General features: G+C 37.3%; 3 protein-coding genes across 3 annotated transcripts in view; 2 read left to right on the top strand and 1 right to left on the bottom strand.

Moving 5' to 3' along the window:
* LOC124134284 (WW domain binding protein 1-like) overlaps positions 1-4,025 on the top strand; it is a 16,002-nt gene extending 11,977 nt beyond the window's left edge. Inside the window, exon 5 of the mRNA XM_046499017.2 lies at positions 131-4,025. Coding sequence (XP_046354973.1) covers positions 131-154 — 24 coding nt within the window. The 3' untranslated portion in view covers positions 155-4,025. The remainder of the gene's footprint in view (positions 1-130) is intronic.
* LOC124134283 (serine/threonine-protein phosphatase 2A catalytic subunit beta isoform) lies at positions 2,922-13,312 on the bottom strand. Its single transcript, XM_046499016.1, has 8 exons — positions 13,186-13,312; positions 12,758-12,906; positions 7,214-7,423; positions 6,379-6,552; positions 5,458-5,547; positions 5,061-5,222; positions 4,355-4,473; positions 2,922-4,025 (listed from the first exon to the last, which is right to left on the bottom strand). The coding sequence occupies exons 2-8, from the start codon at positions 12,863-12,865 to the stop codon at positions 3,953-3,955; spliced, it is 936 nt and encodes a 311-aa protein (XP_046354972.1). The 5' UTR covers positions 12,866-12,906; positions 13,186-13,312; the 3' UTR covers positions 2,922-3,952.
* On the top strand, positions 13,257-19,199 carry LOC124134282 (receptor of activated protein C kinase 1-like). Its single transcript, XM_046499015.2, has 7 exons — positions 13,257-13,479; positions 15,147-15,318; positions 16,517-16,664; positions 16,781-16,876; positions 17,550-17,660; positions 18,381-18,521; positions 18,940-19,199. The coding sequence occupies exons 1-7, from the start codon at positions 13,365-13,367 to the stop codon at positions 19,114-19,116; spliced, it is 960 nt and encodes a 319-aa protein (XP_046354971.1). The 5' UTR covers positions 13,257-13,364; the 3' UTR covers positions 19,117-19,199.

Here is a 19,199-nt window from a genome sequence, read left to right as displayed (position 1 = left end):
TTAGATTGCTGTAATTTTACAGCTTGAATATTGCTGAGTGTGTTGTTAACGAACGCACAAACTGTTCAAAACAGCATACAACCAAACTCGCGCCTTGCAACATAAATGACAATATATTTTGTTGTTTCAGAAACCACCTGCGTATGCCCCATAAGATTTCTCATCTGCTCTGATTCATCAAGAAGCCTCATAACTACAATGTATCAAAGCATGTGATCTACCATGATCTACCATGGATTTGCATATGACGATATGACACACGATATGCCTACCCCTGTATTTAATCATTTTAAACAGGCCTATATTAACCAGTCATGCATGTTCAAAAAGCCTTTGTTAGCCGGGCTACATGGAGCAAATGTGTGAGGTAAGCTTATTGTGACACCTACCATGTATTTTTGGTTTGGAAATCTTCCAGACCTACGGATAAAACTTTGATGTGCAAGATGTCCATTAGCCAACTTTTCAATTGCTCGAGACCTCCGTTGATGGGACAAGGTATGAAGACCCTATTATCTTGATATGTATAATTGAGAATGCCCAACTTGAGGTAAAGGATGTTTTCTTAAAGTTCGGAAAGTTAAACTTTTCGCCCTATTTGGGTCTGTATGAAATCATGGCAACATGGAAGTAATAAAAACACAAAAAGATAGTTGTCTGTTGCTTGTTGTGATCTTGTCAAATTAATTTGAAAATTGTATTACAAAATGTTCCTACATTTGAGTGGGTCAAGAAGGATAGGTCCAGTTTAGGCTAGGTCCAATTCTTTGTTCCTTTGCAATTGTTTTACCTCTCTTTATTTTGTCGGTTATGATAAAACTGATTTTGAAATGCATTCCCCATTCCGCACTGTGGTCTTGTGTTGTCAGTAAATTACTTGTTTGATAGTAAAGTGATGCTTGCTAATTCTTGGTGAAATCTAGATGCGATTATCATGTTACATGTTTGTATCAAACCCTGGACATGTCGTGTTAACATCTGATGAGTCAGTTCCTTGTATAGTTTCATTGGCTTCATGTACTCCACTTTGTTGTATATATTGTAAACATGTTTTTAGGAGGAACGTCATACATTTGTACCCTAGAAGTATTTCTAGTACAAGAAGTGCTACTTAATGTTTTTGCAATTATGCAGCATTTGAAAAACACTTGGACAAAGAAATGTGAAAATACCTGTTTCATGTCACATAGAGAATCTCACAATGGTCTGCAAAGCATTGTGATTCAATTTCATTGCAGTGACATCTACAGTGTAGATCTCGCATGATCTCACCCAAGCAATATCTCCTGTGGGAGCCAGTTTTGGATGATAAATGGCCTTAACAGATATCAAGTTGTCAAGTTTTCTTAAGGACTGCTTACACGTGTGATAATAATAGGTTGATTTGGTTACCTGTAATACAAGTATGTATTTCTTTTGCCTTATCCTCTGCAACAGGGAATTTGAATCAGTTTTGCAAATAATTGTCACATTTCTTTCCTGGATGCTAAGGCAGATACTAATCAAAATATTGTCTAATTGTGCCTTTTACATATCAAATTTTATTAGTCTTAGTGTAGTCTACATTCATACATTTACAGAAATACTACCATTGGTCATGTATAATCATTAGCTGCAGTGGGGAATTCAATTAAAATTGTGTTCAGTGATACACTTTTTTTGCTTGGAAAATATTAACATTTACGGTACTTACATTTAGATATCAAAGGTTAAGCAGAAAGTGTGTATTGGTATACACCACTTTTAACAATATTTCAGCAGTATCACAGCAACCTACACTGGATGAGGTCTTCACACAGTGTGCTAATGAGGCCTCAACCTGCTTTAACTACCAGGCTACCCCTTCCACCTGACCAGTAAGATGGTGGTTTTGATCTTTGTTAAATATATCTGGGATATATAATCAAGAAATACATGTAGAATATGCTAATTTGATACTACCTCCATATACTGCTCAACTTCTATTAAATACTATTACAAAACATGGAAAGCAGATAGGAATGTGCACTTCATGAACAAAATATTGAGCTGCCAGTTCCAAGCACTTAATACAGGAAGTCCCCAACCTTGACCCTTGTATCAAAAGTTATATTTGTGAAAATTCCCTTCATTGATTTTGTTTTCTTACACTACTGTGTTATACAATTTCTATTTGATAATTCATGTAATAACTGGTGAATTACTTGGACTATCATCTCCCTTGGTATTTTATATGATTTCACATCAAGTCATGTCTGTATTTTCCTGGATTATGCATAATTGGTAAACTTTTAATGTGATTACATGTACTTGTTTTCTGCTCACATAACATGTGTAAATATATTATTTTGGTTTGTATTTGTGCACCAGGTATGTTGTAATAGACTGTCAGTTCCACCAAAGCAATCCAACACCAGATATTTAACTGACTTAGCGAGAACTAAGATATGATTTTAATGAGATAGATTCCTGTATAGAACATCAGATAGATCTAAATATAATATTGTAATTGTCATGCAATGGAAATACCAGGCAGAAATTCAATAAGTATCAAACCTGCATTGGTTATGAGATTGGTGAGCTGTCTTGTCTGTGTGTCTATTTTTGTATGTTAATTTTATGAATAAAGTCAAATGAATACAGATGGTTTTATGTGTGAATCTCTGACACTTGAATTGAAGTGAAAAACAGTTTTAAAGTATCCAATGAGTCAGAATATGGTTCTAACTGTGGTTGTCCTGGTCATTGACATTACACACTAATTACACAGTACACATGTGCTTGATGTTAAGATGCAGATCTCTTAACAATAGTTGCTTAACAAATCTGTAGAAATGTAACCTTGGATCTCCAACAATCCATCTTCAGCTTGATGTATTGCGATTACCATGACATTAACACATTTCTAACATGAAATCAGTTTTACAGAACAAACATGAAAGTGTCTTTGAAAATTATTTATTTTACATACATAGATATAGCATGAGTTGTTGGCAACCAAACAATTCTGAACAGCTAGACAAAATCAAATGAACTGGGTTGATCTGGGAGCACTGCTACATGGGAGGACAAGTTGGCTGCTGCTGCTTGTGCTAAATACATCATTACATTGTAATCCATTTACAGATTTCTATATACATGTATACCACCCATAAATACTTCAACAAATCCACAGAAAGAACAGGTCATATCTTTGCTGTCCACAGATTTACAACAATGTGTCTATCTCTTTTGACACAAATGAATTACACAATCAGTGTGGATGTTTCGAAGGACATCAGTCAGTGAATACTAATAATGAAAGGGAAATGAACATTTAATGTATCCTCCTGGTTAACCAATTATTCTGTTAGCGATATAAGCAAGTCACAACTGATTGTCACACCTAACTACACAACAAAGATGGTAAATGGACTAAAGACGAATAAAAATTTGGCGGAGCAACAAAGTGTTTGTGTAACAAACATTTTTAAAAATGTAACAAAACTGACAAGAAATGATTACACAATTGGAGTTGAATTAGTATCTTATCCTTTCCATAAAAGAAAATAAATGTTTAACTTCATGCACTGTTCTAACTTCACATCACATTTAATCTGTAAATTTCTTGGCAGATAATCTGGTGGCATAATTGTAATACTCCCTATTTTTGACATCTAATTACAAGAGATCCCACATTAGAATCAATAATTAAGAAAAGTTGACAATATCTCAAAGTATCTGGTAGAGAAAGCACTAGATAGGCCATACCAAGTTCTGCAATGTGGCCAGCTGTGCAATATTGCTCTATAAATTCATGAGAGGATGTATTTGTTCGATTTTCAAGGAAGAAACCAATGACAAACACAAGTTTCCTGCGTTAATTAGTATCAAGAAGTAAGCACAATTTGTACTGCCTTCGTGTCAAAGTCTATGTAACTGAAGAATTTAATATTCCTCAACTCCATCTCTACATTCTCACTTCCATCACACTTTACAGGAAGTAGTCTGGTGTCCGGCGGGTAACATGGGGTTCGCCTCGTCTAGGAGCTGGGTCAAACTGCAAGCTAGTAAAATGAGAACAAGTCATAAACACTGCTAAGAACAAGTAGAATCACTTAATAGAAAAATGTTCATATGCTTGCAAAAATTACAACAAATATATCAAAGTAGTTTGATTCTTTACATTAATCTTTGATTTGTAAAGACATTTCAAGGTTATCATATTGTGCATAAATATTAGATTCATATGTCATTATGCTACATTTTCTCATCATAAACATTCTAGAATAAACATTATTCTGGAAAATAAGAGGTTTTGTTGATGTAACAATAGTAGCTGTTGATAGAAAATTGTCATCAATTTAACACTGGAATCGAGAAAGTCCAGACTTACAAAGAATATTTGAGTGAATCATCCAGTTCCATAATGGCAGCTTGATTGCCACATCGGTAACAGTAGTTGGGCGCACTGAAGATGGTTACTACATTTCTGTCATGACACCAATTGTAACCCTGTAGGGAGAAAAGTTATTTTTGTACGTTGAGAGAGCATTGCTTTCATGTCAACATGCTAACAGAAAAAAGAGAGAGAGGAACTATGTTATCAAACTGGTTTCAATCGCAGCGAATGTACGGAGTTGTAAGGAGTAATGTAATGAGTAATCAAGCTAGACCGAACAAGATCTGGACGGGACAGATTTAACATGTTTAACCCATCTCTCTATACCTGGATATATTGTGTGTTTGTTTGTTGTTCAACATTGCAGTAATTAAGTCTGGCAACCCAATCCAAATACGGTAGTTCCCTCCTACAAGTGTACTGGTGACCTCAGGGTTCCACAAGTATAAGACGAGTTAATACAGGACTAGTGACTTTTCCTTGTGGACTAGTACCTTTACCATTGAATACATGGCAACTCTGTATCAGATAATTATGGCAGATAGGTGAAAATATAAACTAATTTCTAAGTCTGTACCTATCTGAACTTGGAATTCCAAAAGGTAATTGATACAAGAGAGAAAATGTACAGTGATATGAAATCATTTGACAGCTGTGACCATGAAACCTTAAAAAATATTAATTAAACATAATGAAGTACCTCCATAACAAGCTGATGAGCTCTTGATACAAGCGTGAGACCATTGCTGTGATTAAATGTCTCCGATATGTCCTGACCAAACGTGTAGCCAGCTCCACGGGGAGAGATCCCCCAGCCACCACGGTCATCAGGATCAGACCACAACAGATCACACATCGGACCCTAGAAGATAAATGACAATATCAATTACCACTAAGGTTGTGGCAAAGACAATTTCACGGATTATGCAACACAAATATTTCAAGAGCACTTTCATAATTGCAGGACATAAGTTTCAGTACATTTTGTTCAATTGCGTGTAATGTCTTGTTTGTAATCATCAAGTGCTCAAGAAAAACTGTTAATGGACACATCCATACCACAGCTGCAAAAGTATTCTAGGATGGCTGCAACATACCTCGTGAGGAACTTCCTGTATTCTGTCTAGTGCCCTGATGTGATCTAGTGTGTCTATTGATGGAGAGAGACCACCATGTAAACAGAAGATCTGGAAAATGAAGTAGATGGTAATCACAATATTATTCCAATGCTACAAATGAAACTATTTAAACAGAACATTTTGAAACTACTTATAAATTCTGTATTAATGTTACAAACTATTTGGTTGTTACCTTTACCTTTTATACATTCACTTTGTTCTTAGAAATTTTCAGTATGATGTTTTCAGAACCACTAGTCCTGTACAGGGGTGGATTTATCAACAAATGTGTATGTCACCAGCAGGCCTGCTCTTTTAAAAAGTTATTGGCCCTTCTCCAAACTAACTGGCCTAAAACTAAATGGTGGAGGCCGCGTAGCTACCTAGCAGGGGTCTGAAAATTTTAGAACTCCTCAAACCTGAAACGCCTTTTCCTGCACTGAGATTTAATTTTGGCCTCCTTTTGCCTCATTTCGTGGTGATTTACGAGCCAAAAAAGAAGTTGTTTATAAAATGGCCGCTGGTTGTCATTTTACAGAGTTATCTTTCTTTGAGTTAACCATTCACAAGTCCTCATCCCCCCCCCCCCCCCCCCCAATATTTTCTAATCAAAATAACATGATTCACGAGTAGTGTCCAACTGAATAAAACTAAACATACATGGAGAAGGGGTGCAATTCTGACTAGCCAGACTGGCCATCTACTTTATGTTTCAGCAAAGCCCTTTGTAATTTTAACTGACCACAGGCAAACGGGCCAGTGGGTAAATCTACCCCTGCTGTACCCATCAGTAAGCCCATTACAAGTAAATTTGAGTTGATATTGCTGATGCAAAATTCTTCTTACAATTTAAATTCTTTTAAACTCTGTAAATCTGAATGTTGAAACACAATTACTCACCTGGCTATCGACAAGTGCTGTGAGAGGGAGATAGTCAAAGAGGTCTGTGAAATACTTCCATACATTGGCATTGCCATACTTTCGCAAACACTCATCGTAAAAGCCATAAACCTGTGTGATTTGTCTACTTTCATGGTTTCCTCGTAGAATTGTTATTCTGTCTTTGAACCTAACCTGTGAAGAGAGAAAACATTTTCAATTGTGTTGGCATTTTTGGGTATTAGCAACAGCACTAAACAAAACAATCAATTTCAAATTATCTTAAAAAGGTCAAATACAAGATGTCCAAACATTTTTTCACATAACTGGCACACCCTCAGTTTACAAAACAATAAGGCAAACATCTGGACTGTACTGTTTCCAGTGAAACTGTCCGAATTATCAATCTTCCAAATTTTCAGATAATTGATAGAGAGGACAGTCTTATGTATCGTGTGTATGTGTGTGTGTGTGTGTGTGTTTTCATTAAAAATAATGATCATCTGAAAGTGAGTTTGTTTTGTGTGTGTAGATGAGTAATGTTTCATATTAGATATATGGATGTGTACCTCATCAATGCCTACCTTCGAGCCAAAAGAACATATCAGGTGTGCTTGTCTTTGCATGGCATGTGGATAGGGTCTTATGTTAATCTGTGGTGCTAACTTTCAGCTAGATCTTCATGGACATAGTTTATTTAGTTAATCAACAGAATTTACCTTTACAATGGAAAAAGCCTTAAATTTGAAATACAATAATACATCTCAACCATAAGTAAAACAAAGTATGATCATACTTTGGATAATATCTTAGCTCTACATTATCATATGCATATGATGGGAGTGAAAAACTGTACCTTTAATGCAACTAGAAGTGTGACTGTTTCTACTGAGTAGTACCCCCTGTCCACATAATCCCCCATGAAGAGGTAATTTGTGTCTGGGGACTTGCCACCTATCCTAAACAACTCCATCAGGTCATGAAACTGCCCGTGCACATCTCCACAAACTGTGACGGGACATTTTACTTCTTGGACATTCGACTCTTTCGACAAAATTTCTTTTGCCTGCAACAGAAAACATTTTTTTAACACAGGATAACAGTAACAACAGATCATACATTTAATGATAAAAAGTGAGTATGGTTTTATGCTGCTTGTAGCATTATTGCAGAAATTTCGTAGCAGGAGAAACCAAAAATGGGCGACCCCACTGTCCATTGATGATCAAGACATCAAAATAGTGTCAGATAACATATATTTATTTTTGTTGTGAAAGAGAAACTTTAATTTCCAATAAAAACAGATCATTATACATGTTATACAGATCAAATACTGAGTAAAAAGGCGGTTCATAGTGTGAGTCCTGATCTAAGATGTTGAGGCCATGATAACCATAACATACTAATTTGATCACGGTGATCATGTCATCATACAATTGATAATACATGTACAATACTAATCTACATACTTTCAGAGCATTATTTTCTTGAAAATTTACTCTACAATAAATGAATATGTCTGTCCACTTTTGATGGCAGCTATAATATATGAGCAAGCAGTGAATCTTAACTTTGTCCAGCATGCGTCACATTCGCTACACCTTATCTCGTGCTTCAGTTAGAGCAGAGAAGTGCTTGGTTAGATGTACTTTTCCTTATTTATATGCAGTGCTCAGTGTTTCCCATGGCATTTTTATCTGCAAAGTTCCAGTTAACATTCGAGCTTTAATGTAGACCTGCAAGATTGTCAGGACTGAGAAAAAACATGGCTGCTCATTGATGGAAACCCAGCTAAAGTGCCTAACCATCCAGGTGGTCGCAAACAGTTGATCAAGTACATCGGAAGGTTTGTGTCTTTTATCGAGGGTTTTTTCTATAGGCTTCTAACTGAATTATACTATTGAAGACATCACCGTACCGGTATGAACACAAATTTAAGTTTTCTAATCCCTCAAAAGATCAGCAATGTTGTTTTAACTGTTGTTAAAATGATATATAACTCTCAGCAAGGTTACCATTGGTTATCCGTAATTATTCTGTCAACCAATCACAGATAATGTCTTCTGATCTGCCATTTTAACATAATCAATGTCAAGTATGCAATGGATAATGTCCAGTAGAAATTTGGCGAGATTTGAGCATGTCGCGTACTTTGACAAATATTACATGTTTTAAGTATACAGAAATCAACATACAGCAAACGCAGTTTGTGTCATTAATATTTCTTTGATAGGCTCAGTTGTAACAAATTTGCATCAGAAATATAAAATCTGCATATGAAATGACGTAGAAAATTAGATAGAGCCAGTAACTGATAAAAATGCACAATTCATTCAATGGATGCCACTTCGCTGCAACACTGGTGACTACAATCCGAAACGAAACAAAACAGTGAACATCAGGAATTCAGTGCGATACATATACAGCAGCACAAAAGTGGCATGCAATAGGCATTCTGATGGATGATTACTCCTCTCTGCAAGCTAGTTGCAACGTGAATGGTTTACTTAAAGAAATAGACCAATTGCAATCAGCTTTACAAAGCACATCGGTTTTTCTCATCACAACGATATGTAGGCATGGCACTGTCCTTCGAAGATAGTATGAAGAAGTTATGTGCCAATTTTGGAGTACTCAAATCAATATTAAACAGCTTGCTTCAGTGAAGCAAGGTAGCACTATTTTTGTAACTTTGAAGCCTACGTAGTTTGGAGTTTTGCAACAGTTTGCCAACTGGGTGTTGACATACTTGGCAAACCTGTTCATGTTTTTAATCAAGGTTCTCAAATAATTTGAAGCACTTCGCAAGGTAATATCTGTTTACAACATAAATCTTGATTATCGATCAGATCGTATGACTGGGTGATGCCATTTTGTTTCAATGAAGTGCTAGTGATAGGACAGGTGGAATCTGATTGGTCAAAAGGAGGGACATAGAAGTGACACAACTTGTAACAGCCATTGGTGGTGATACGATTGAGCCTGGAAATTCCAGCCTAGTTTGGCAAAGGTGGAAACATAACACCCTTGCCTCTGGCAGATGTCTTTTAATGATATAATAAGTATTTCGTTATTATTACTACGAATGTACAAGACATGAAAACGTATTTTCAGGTTCCAAATTATCCTGCATATTTTAATGAAAACAATTAGAGGTAAATTGATACGATTGAAAACAATGTACACGCTCGGTAGGACGAGTGTTTCTTCACTTGTTTCTCACCCTGAACATGCTGCCGCTTGTCAATATGAGCAGATTTTTCAAGCCCTGCAAGTTCATGATAATGAGTGTTAGTGAGTTTGATTTAACACCGCTTTTAACAGTATCCCAGTTACATCACGGCGTGTCAGCTTTATGTGGGAGGAAAGCCTGAAGTGATGCAGGTCTTAGACGTTTACCACTTTGGTAAAACCCACGAGCACGGGTATGGTGCTGACAAACCTAGAAACATAATCGCGCCGAACTTAGGAGGACTGGGCCACCCGTGCCCCCTCATGATAATAATGAAATAATATTTCTAATTTGCTATTCATAAGGGAGATCATGAGAAAGAATGTTGTGAAGTTACTTATTCTATTTGTTAGGTTTAAGACAAACATTATCGTGCATAGCATTGTCCTGTTTTCGTTCATTGTTTATCTTCTGTAATAGGCACTATTCCATGTTAATTTGGGTACAACATTTGTGTTTACGCCAGTAATAACTGAAGAGAAGTAGGAATTATGTTTATTTGCCGTAAATTACCTTAAGTTTGTATTTCGAAGACTAACTGCATAGAGCTACATCCCAGGTTACTGGGCCGTGCCATTTTGAATCATGATGTCATCGGCATTTGTGTTCCCTCAGTTACATCATGTACATTACAATTATTGCATAAGTGACATATTTTAAGTTCCTTTACTTCTGTCAGTTTGTTAAGTTGTTATATTAGTCGTATGCTTTGTGCTATAAAAAAATATCACAGTGCATATCCGTTCGATGACCAGCTGTGACGTCATGGTTTGTTTACAGTTTGACACGATCAGATGGTTGTGACGTCAAGAGTGGTGTTCGGTTATGATCCTGTTAGATCAAGATCAGCTTTGACTGGAGGTGGATGAATGCAGTGAGACTTAAAGTAGCCTACCACGCTGCAACAAAGCTAAATTGTGTAATTTAATACATCTTTATTAATATATATACTGGCTAAATTGGGTTCTGAATTCATGTAAATAGATTTATAGTTATCGTTGACAAGGATATCCTGTTCTGTGTTTATCTGATGGATATACAAACTGTGGTTAATCAAACCCTCTAGATCAGTCAAACTGTTCATGATTGATCAGCAACTTACCAATTAACAATATCAGAACACTAGTCTCAGCAGAATAAGGATCATTATAGAGAGTGTGGCATATAATAAGCAGTTAAATACTTAATATCAGTGCAAAAAAAATGAAGATATATATAAATTTCAATCAAAGGTTTTTCACAGGAATGATGAAAATATCTGTGTTAGATGTGAAATGACAGTAAAGTTACTGGAGATCATCTTTTTGTGCTTAAAGTACATATACCTGGTAACTATCACAACAATGTGAAACATAACAATAAGCATGATAAGAGAAGTAATTATACCAATCACTGTTACCATGGCAACCAGTCACACTCGCAAACCATGTTGACAGACAATCCATATGCAGTCTAATTTACTGCAACACTGACATGCAGTTGTTCCCAGCTTAATGGAATGTTATTTATAAACTTTGTCATGTAGATGATAAAGAATGAGTAATCATACAAACTAGGTCACAGTATGGACTAAGTGCACACCATATTATGTGAACTGGGACATAATAATCTGAACAAGCTACTTTTGTAAGGTTTGTTTTGCATCTTGCTTAATGCCACACAGCTATATTCCAGCTTTATGACAATAGCTAGTAAATTATCAGGTCTGGACGAGACAAGCCAGTGATTGACTAATATGAGGAACCATCCACGCCATCAGGGTCAAATGACGCTAACCAAATCACACAGACTGACCACCTGATCCACTCAGTCGCCTCTAAAGACAAGTATTGGTTGCTGTGGACCTGTAACACAACAGGTGACTTTTCTAAGGACTTCTATGAGACCACATGTAACATGTTTCAATGTTGGGCAGGACCAATGCCCATGTAACTATCAGAAGTCAAGTGATCTCCACAAAAAGCAGTCAATATACCAATGCTGCCTAACTGTGACATGATCGGTTTCAAAGAGTCAAACATGTTTTCAAATGTTATGACTCTGGTATGAAAGAGAGGAGACATTGGGTTCCACAACTATCAAAATAAACAGAATCTTACAATTCAAACACAATATCGGGTTGATAAGTAGGCATTTTACCAGATACACTCCATCTTGATTAATTGTGTACAAGATTGCTGGGAAAAAGTTAAAGACAATAAAAAGCATGTCTTATATTAAATACCTTGGACATTTAAATACAACATGTATAATTACCCGCAGTTTTCCAATCACGGCCTATGTAGTTAAGTCTGCTGATAGCATGTTTCAAAGCATAGCTGGCCTCAACTGTACCTACATGTTCACAAATACTGATAAAAACAGATGTGTCTTTTAAGGCCTTGCAAGATGTTGATGGTGTTTTGACATTTTTTTCTTGAATTTTCTACAAACTGATCTCATTGGAATGATGAAGTTTAGTTACTATTTTTTAATCAAATTTGCTTGTTTGTTTGATATTTATCAATGTGAGATTGAGACGGGCAACAGGCAATTTTTGTATGATGTTGCATTTTTTAATTTACTAAAGTTGTCCCGAGACAGGTTTTCAATGTCTATTTAACACTAACTCATGATAATTAAGTCTTTCCTAAAACATCTGTATGAATATATAGGTAATAAAACAAAATTATTGCAACTATCTTGAAATATATTCTTCTGAGAGTTTGTATGTCTGTTGTTGCCTTGGTTTGACTCTTGCTATGGTTACAGATTGGTGACAAATTGCTTACGATTAAGGCATTAATCAACAAAAATATAACATGCATAATTTTTCAGATTAAGCTTATATACTCTACATACATTTACCCCCATTTTAGGCACAGGCAAATATCATTTCTAAATCGTGCAGCTATTATGAACTTGGACTTAAAAACATTCATCAGGTCAACTGAATATCTTCACTTCTGAAATCCTGTTTTCAACATGTGTTTAGAGTGCCAGAAACACACGTTGCCTGCAGGCTTGTGGCTATGCATTGAACTTGTGTCACGCTTGAAGGCTAGGGTAGCAAGTAAATGGAGATTAGTAATGTGCAGGTACCATCGTCTTTATATGCCATACAACGATATATTAAATACCACACGTAAATAAAGACATATACTTTGCATAGTTACGCTGCCAACACACCTTTTCACATAGTGTTTTCACTTGGTTTTCTGACAGTTGCTTGCACTCGTTCAGTTGCTCTATCCATTGGTCAAGTTCTTTGGCCGAAGCCCTATCTTCCACCATCATCTGGACAGATTTGATTTAAACTTCAGTTTCGAAAACAATGTCTGAAATAAAACAAAATTTAGAAATATAAAGAAACTCTGTGGTCACAAAATGAACGCTGTTCATAGGATCAAGACCAGACAAAATGGCCGCTGATTTTGCTTTTCGTGAATGACGTCATAACAACATGCACATAAGAAATGTTTCCAATAAATATAAAAGTGGGCTGTGCATTGAGACCAAACTATTTCCATTCGGTTACTGGAAGTCTTACACATCTAACTGCAGAGGAAGAAAGTTGTTCAAGCCATAATAACTATAGAATATGATAATTAGTTTACCTGCCGCCCCGGCTTCGAAACAGGAGATACAAATCGCAGCACCCTCTGGCGGACGCAAGGTGCGCAACTTCCGCCCTGCAATCTTTCTTTTTCCGGTCGGCCATACACCTAAATGGCCGTGATTCCATAGGGGGCTTTGATAATCCATTATTATCAGTAAAAGCTGCTACTAAATCGCCATGGCGGCGCAAGAACAGATGACTTTAAAGGGTACCCTTGAGGGCCACGGCAATTGGGTCACACAGATTGCCACGAATCCTCAGTACCCTGACACTATTTTGTCGGCATCCCGAGGTAAATAAGAGATGAACGTGACTTGTCGTATACTGAAGTTACTCCACTGAGAATTTAAGTAAACAGTGCTGTCATATATATATATATATGCGTTTGTGACATGGATTTATGTTTTGATTGCGTAGGAACTATTATTGTTGATTAAAACAACACTTTATTACTTTTGATGACCAGCCTTGGATGATTGACCACCGTGTTGAAGTTTTGATAGACAACGGTAGTGAACATAGACTTCTGCTGCTAAAACTGTCCAATTCCATTTCTTTCATGATTTTGTTGCCTTACGTAAAGAAAAAATAATTTTGTTGTCCTATATTCGCACAGACGTGAAAAAAGTCTCCATTTTCAGAAGAGTATTTAAAATTAACTTTAATTAATAAAAGGGATAGGGTAAAACGGCACTGCATCAAAATGTCCCCAAATTGGCAGAAATGCCATCAGAGTTCAGATGCAAAAATGGGGTAGATTGTGTCCCACAGCAGGTAGTAAGAGCCGACGCAGTGGATCAGGTGGTTAGTCTCTGGTTTGTTGGCGTGCTCATTTTATGTTAATCACTGGATTGTCCGGTTGAGACTATTATTTACAGGACACCATCATGTTACTGGAATATTGCTGATGCAGCTTTAAACAATAGACCAGTTTATGATGTGTGAGGGGCACGGATGGCCCAGTTGTCCAAGGCGCCGCGATTCGCTGTGCAGAGTTGCGTCCCTTGGGCACGCCAGAAACCTATGATTGTTGGTTCGCCCCATGTTCGTGGGTTTCACCGAAGTGGTAAATGTCCGAGACCTGCATCACTTCGGGCTTTCCTCCCACATTAAGCTGACATGCCGTGATATAACTGGAATACTGTTAAAAGCGGCGTTAAACCAAACCCAACTCAATCACTCACTTATGATGTGTGATCAGTCATCTGGTCATACTATGATTTGGAGAAAAATTCAAGACACTGCATAATAATGTTAACCTTGCTTTATTGGCATAACACAGATCATATTGCATTTACTCTGACGTGTGACAAGCACATAGTTCAGTTCACTTCTCTAACATAAACTTTAACTGTATATTAATATCTCCATATTGTAAGGGGGCGGTTGGGAAGCCTAGTGGCTAACGCGTTCGCTCGTCACGCCGAAGACCCGGGTTCGATTCCCAACATGGGTACAATGTGTGAAGCCCATTTCTGGTGTCCCCCGCTGTGATATTGCTGGAATATTGCTAAAAGCGGCGTAAAACCACATTCACTCACTCACTCCATATTGTAAGTCTCTGAAACAATTTTCTTGGTAATTTTCTTGCGGTTATTTTGAACTGTTCAACAAGCTTCTGACATCTTCACTCGTACTGGACTTCTGGCTGTTTAACTTTAAAGGTCAACATTGCTGCGGTTCCTGAACTTGTGGGTTTGTGTTGCCTCCACATAGTTACATCCATAGAAATTGGCACTAGGCCTATCGGTACGATATCATAAAGACTAGAAGAAATTTGCCATTTCTTAAGGGTTTTGCTGTGTCGTTATAAGGACTAGTGGATAAAAATGTGACTGTCATTGAGTTACCTGATTGCCGGATGCTGCAGTGACAAACTAGCATCATAGAATTGGGGTAGCAGATTTGTTATGAAAAGAAAGGCCAAGGAGTAAAAGGGAATCATGCTGGATGTTTCAGATAAGCACCTGCTCCTGTGGAAGCTGACACGTAATGAGACCAACTACGGCATCCCATACAAGCAGCTCCATGGCCACAACCACTTTGTGTCTGATGTTGTGCTCTCCTCAGATGGCCAATTTGCTCTGTCTGCATCATGGGATGGATCCCTCAGACTCTGGGATCTTGTCACGTGAGTTGTCACTGGAAAATCGTTTGAGACAGAATTGTGGTATCAGACCGGCATATATTGATGACTTTGGTTGCCAGTGCAACAAAATGTTACATTTGTGATCCATGATTTATCATGAATTTGCTTGGTTGATGTCACAACTTATTTATTGACAACATATATTACCATATTGAACAATCTCATTAAAAACAGATCTTCTTGCTACCACTATGAAATGACTAACAAGAAGTTGACATGAGCCAATCAGAATACAGTTTTCTTGAGCTTTTCATCACTCCCATGCAAGAATGTCTAATAGGTAGGATGGCAGTACTTCTCACAAGCTATGCAAAATCTTCCTGTTGAAGCGAGAGATAGACGAGTTTGACAGAATCAGTCATACAGTCCTTGACCATATTTCGGAATAACGTGTCAAGCTTTTTGAGGTTGTATGATCAGAAACTTAACTGATCTGGTAAGCAACGCTCTGATTGGTCGGATGAAAGGTCGTTCTGACATGACCCATAATGCGATGTCTTCAGATCTTTGCTTTATTGGTTTGAGAACCAAGATCTTATTTAAATGAGATCGGATATCAAAAAATGAAATCTTATTTTTTACCTGAAAACTTTAGGCCTGTTTCCAACAGTCTCGAGGCATCAATAGTTTCATTTTACTCACCAGAAATTAATTTTTGCCTTTACCATTATGAAATATTTTGTGAGACCCTTCATGCTATTTACTGAAGAGTTACTCTGTATTAGAAGTATAAGATATCTTTTGACACTCAGTGTTCAGTTGAATGTGTGTAAAACAGTCCAAGACAATTCTGAGATTCCACGATTGCAGACAGTTTTGAAGAAAATGTTCTTTACTGAATTCGTCTGGGACTGGCAGAGGACACCCTTAACAAGGCCTTTCAGATTAGCTTTTGGCATTTTTCTTTTACTGTTTAAGATTAAGAAAATCATCAATTCTTTTATTTGTTTGTCTGAAAGGTTAATTGTTCAGCTATGCTTTTTGTTTGTTATGATCATGATAATAAGCAATTGTAATATAACAGCTCTGTTATTTGCAAACATTATAGAAACTGGTTTAGGGAATGGTGATCAGTGTTTTTAAAAATCTTAAGAAACATGGATATTATAACTAAGTTATGTCTGTTTACAAAATGGTTGAAATTTGCCTGTAGAATTTGAATTTTCTGTTATATATTCAGATGCAAGACAACACGTCACTTCGTTGGCCACGAGAAGGATGTCATGAGTGTTGCTTTCTCTGCTGACAACAGACAGATTGTCTCTGGTTCACGGGATAAAACTGTCAAGCTGTGGAACACATTGGGGGTTTGCAAGTACACCATTCAGGTGAGACAGTTTACTACTTGTTAAAAAGTGATCAGTGTTAAGGACTGAGTGGCCACTAGGTCCCAGCTTCACTTCGTTATGAGTATTTGTTAATGACATGACTATGCTGTTTTCAGGAGGATTCACACAAAGACTGGGTGTCTTGTGTTCGTTTCTCTCCCAACTCAACTAACCCGATCATTGTGTCCTGTGGCTGGGACAAAACCGTGAAGGTGAGATTCTGTTGTTTTTTTGTTGAATTAGAGAAAGAAATTACTTAAGTCCTTAATGGAAGACTGTAAACAGCTTTCGGCACTTTTTAAATTTGGTGAGTTATGCCGATTAATTTAACAAAAAAAACTTGACACATATTGGTCAGTCACAGGTTTCAAATCCTAACAACCACCTCTGATTGAAACTATATGACCGCCGTATCGGAGCTGAAGCTAATCTTTATAGTTTACATGTAATATTTATGAGGATTTCTTCATCTCCATAGATATAGGTTACAAAATGTAGAGTTGCATTTACTACAGTACTGTGAGTATAGAACAATGCATTTTGTCACAATACATAAATATTGGTTTGAGAATGTATTTCAAGTTTTTGGGACAATAGAACTTTAAATTTGGTGTTTTTCTGTATCTGAATGTGACATAAAATCTTTAAGCAATACCGAGTTTCACATTTGATTTAAAGTTCTGTTTATGCATTTAAATTAAAAGGTAACAGTTCTACATTATAAACACTCAGCAAATTTATCTCCTGAATGGGTCATGTTCATGCTCATGTTCACGCATACTCTAGCAGTATTACAGCTGTATTGTTCAGCCTGTTGCTATATCTAGATGCAGGATAAAGCAACTCTCTCTAGTTGTGATGGAAAGTGTTATTTGTACTGTTTAGGTGTGGAATCTGACTAACTGCAAGCTGAAGACCAACCACTATGGCCACACCCAGTTCCTGAACACTGTCACCGTGTCTCCTGATGGCTCACTCTGTGCATCCGGTGGAAAGGTAGGTCCATGGGTAGCACTTGGGAAGCCGGTTAATTGAAGCAGTTTTGTGTTTCAATATTACTGAATCATACATGGTGTTTTGTCTAGTTATAATATAGGGGTACAGGGGAAAATGTCCCCATGTTAAGCCTATTTGCAAACAAAAGGCATGACTTTATTATCGGTCAGTGGATTTCCTACTTGTGAAAGTAGCTTATGTTTTGGGACATTTGTCAATGACAACATGGTTTTGCTGAGTAATGTTTAGATAGCCGTCTGTAAAATATATCAGTTCATGCCTTGAGACAAAGTACAGTGGTACAGGACTAGTCTGGTACACATGAGAAAATCAGGAAAGGAAACCATTCCGTATTCAAAACAAATTCTCTTTTTGCATCTCCCTGCAGTTTGTACTCAGCACTGAGTATACAACTTTCACGGTGATGCTACAGAAAATGTCAACAGACTTTCTGTGACTGATTTGTTGGTCAAATCTGTTGACAAACACTTCTAAATGGATGCTGCACTGGAGTTAACTCCCTTAGTTTTCATATTGCATGGATAGAAGTTGTCTGACTGATATGGATCTAGGCTTGTCTTTATACAAAGAAGGCCATTTTGATTTGTGGCTTAATTACAAGTATCACAAGGTTAATATATCAAAATTTTACTGTTGTGGTCGAAGTATTGTATTAGTGCTTGTCAAATCTCTTGTCTGATGCAACTGTGTTGTTGCCAGGACGGTCAAGCCATGCTGTGGGACCTGAATGAGGGCAAACATCTGTACACCCTGGACGGCGGCGACGTCATCAATGCTATGTGCTTCAGCCCCAACCGCTACTGGCTCTGTGCTGCCACAGGACCCAGCATCAAGATCTGGGTAAGTCACAGCATGAACGACCAAAGTGTATAAATATCTGAGAAAACTTGTCAACCTGAACTTTATTAAATTAATGATGTGGCACTTATTCTGAGAGTGAATCTAACATCAGCGCCCTGCTGTCTTATGCAACAGTCTGCATGAAATAGTTGTGATGGCTCCAAGGATTTTCATTAAGTTCATTGAAGTTTATTAACGGATGTGTAAGCAGCTTTGTGCATGCTGTTATTGTGGGGTGGGGTAGATTTCCAAGTGCATAAGATCTCACTGAAGATGTTTTTTGTTCAGGCCCTTCAATGGAAAAATTGGCAGTGAAAGTTCTGGCATTTAGATTGAAGTAACACTAATAATAATGGCATAGAACCTCATACTTATTCTGACTGCTGCACATTTCTCATGGTGCATGGTTGTGTTGCAGGATCTTGAAGGCAAGGTGATCGTGGATGAGCTGAAGCCAGAAGTGCTGGCCCAGAAGCAGGGACGGGAACCGCCTAACTGCCTTTCCCTGGCCTGGTCTGCTGATGGCCAGACTCTGTTTGCTGGCTACAGTGACAATGTCATCAGAGTGTGGCAAGTGTCAATGGCCATGCACTGAATGACAAAATGAAAAATGTCAATGCTCTCGAACAGGGCACAATTTCCAGGCTTTGCCTGAAATAAAAAAAACATGTGATGTAA

Source organism: Haliotis rufescens, unplaced genomic scaffold (assembly GCF_023055435.1).
Source record: "Haliotis rufescens isolate VD_foot unplaced genomic scaffold, xgHalRufe1.0.p SCAF_11, whole genome shotgun sequence".
Lineage (NCBI taxonomy): Eukaryota > Metazoa > Mollusca > Gastropoda > Lepetellida > Haliotidae > Haliotis > Haliotis rufescens.
The sequence above is the reverse complement of the archived record's forward strand: the minus strand, read 5'-3'. Positions and strand labels throughout refer to the sequence as shown.

Excerpts from the sequence above, each read along its gene's own strand:
- LOC124134283 (XM_046499016.1), bottom strand. The coding sequence starts at position 12,865 with ATGATGGTGGAAGATAGGGCTTCGGCCAAAGAACTTGACCAATGGATA. Across the intron at positions 5,548-6,378 it reads CAGCACTTGTCGATAGCCAG|ATCTTCTGTTTACATGGTGG; the intron begins GTGAGTAATTGT and ends TTCATTTTCCAG. Across the intron at positions 5,223-5,457 it reads TACAGGAAGTTCCTCACGAG|GGTCCGATGTGTGATCTGTT; the intron begins GTATGTTGCAGC and ends TTTATCTTCTAG.
- LOC124134282 (XM_046499015.2), top strand. The coding sequence starts at position 13,365 with ATGGCGGCGCAAGAACAGATGACTTTAAAGGGTACCCTTGAGGGCCAC. Across the intron at positions 15,319-16,516 it reads AGACTCTGGGATCTTGTCAC|ATGCAAGACAACACGTCACT; the intron begins GTGAGTTGTCAC and ends TTATATATTCAG. Across the intron at positions 17,661-18,380 it reads TCTGTGCATCCGGTGGAAAG|GACGGTCAAGCCATGCTGTG; the intron begins GTAGGTCCATGG and ends TGTTGTTGCCAG.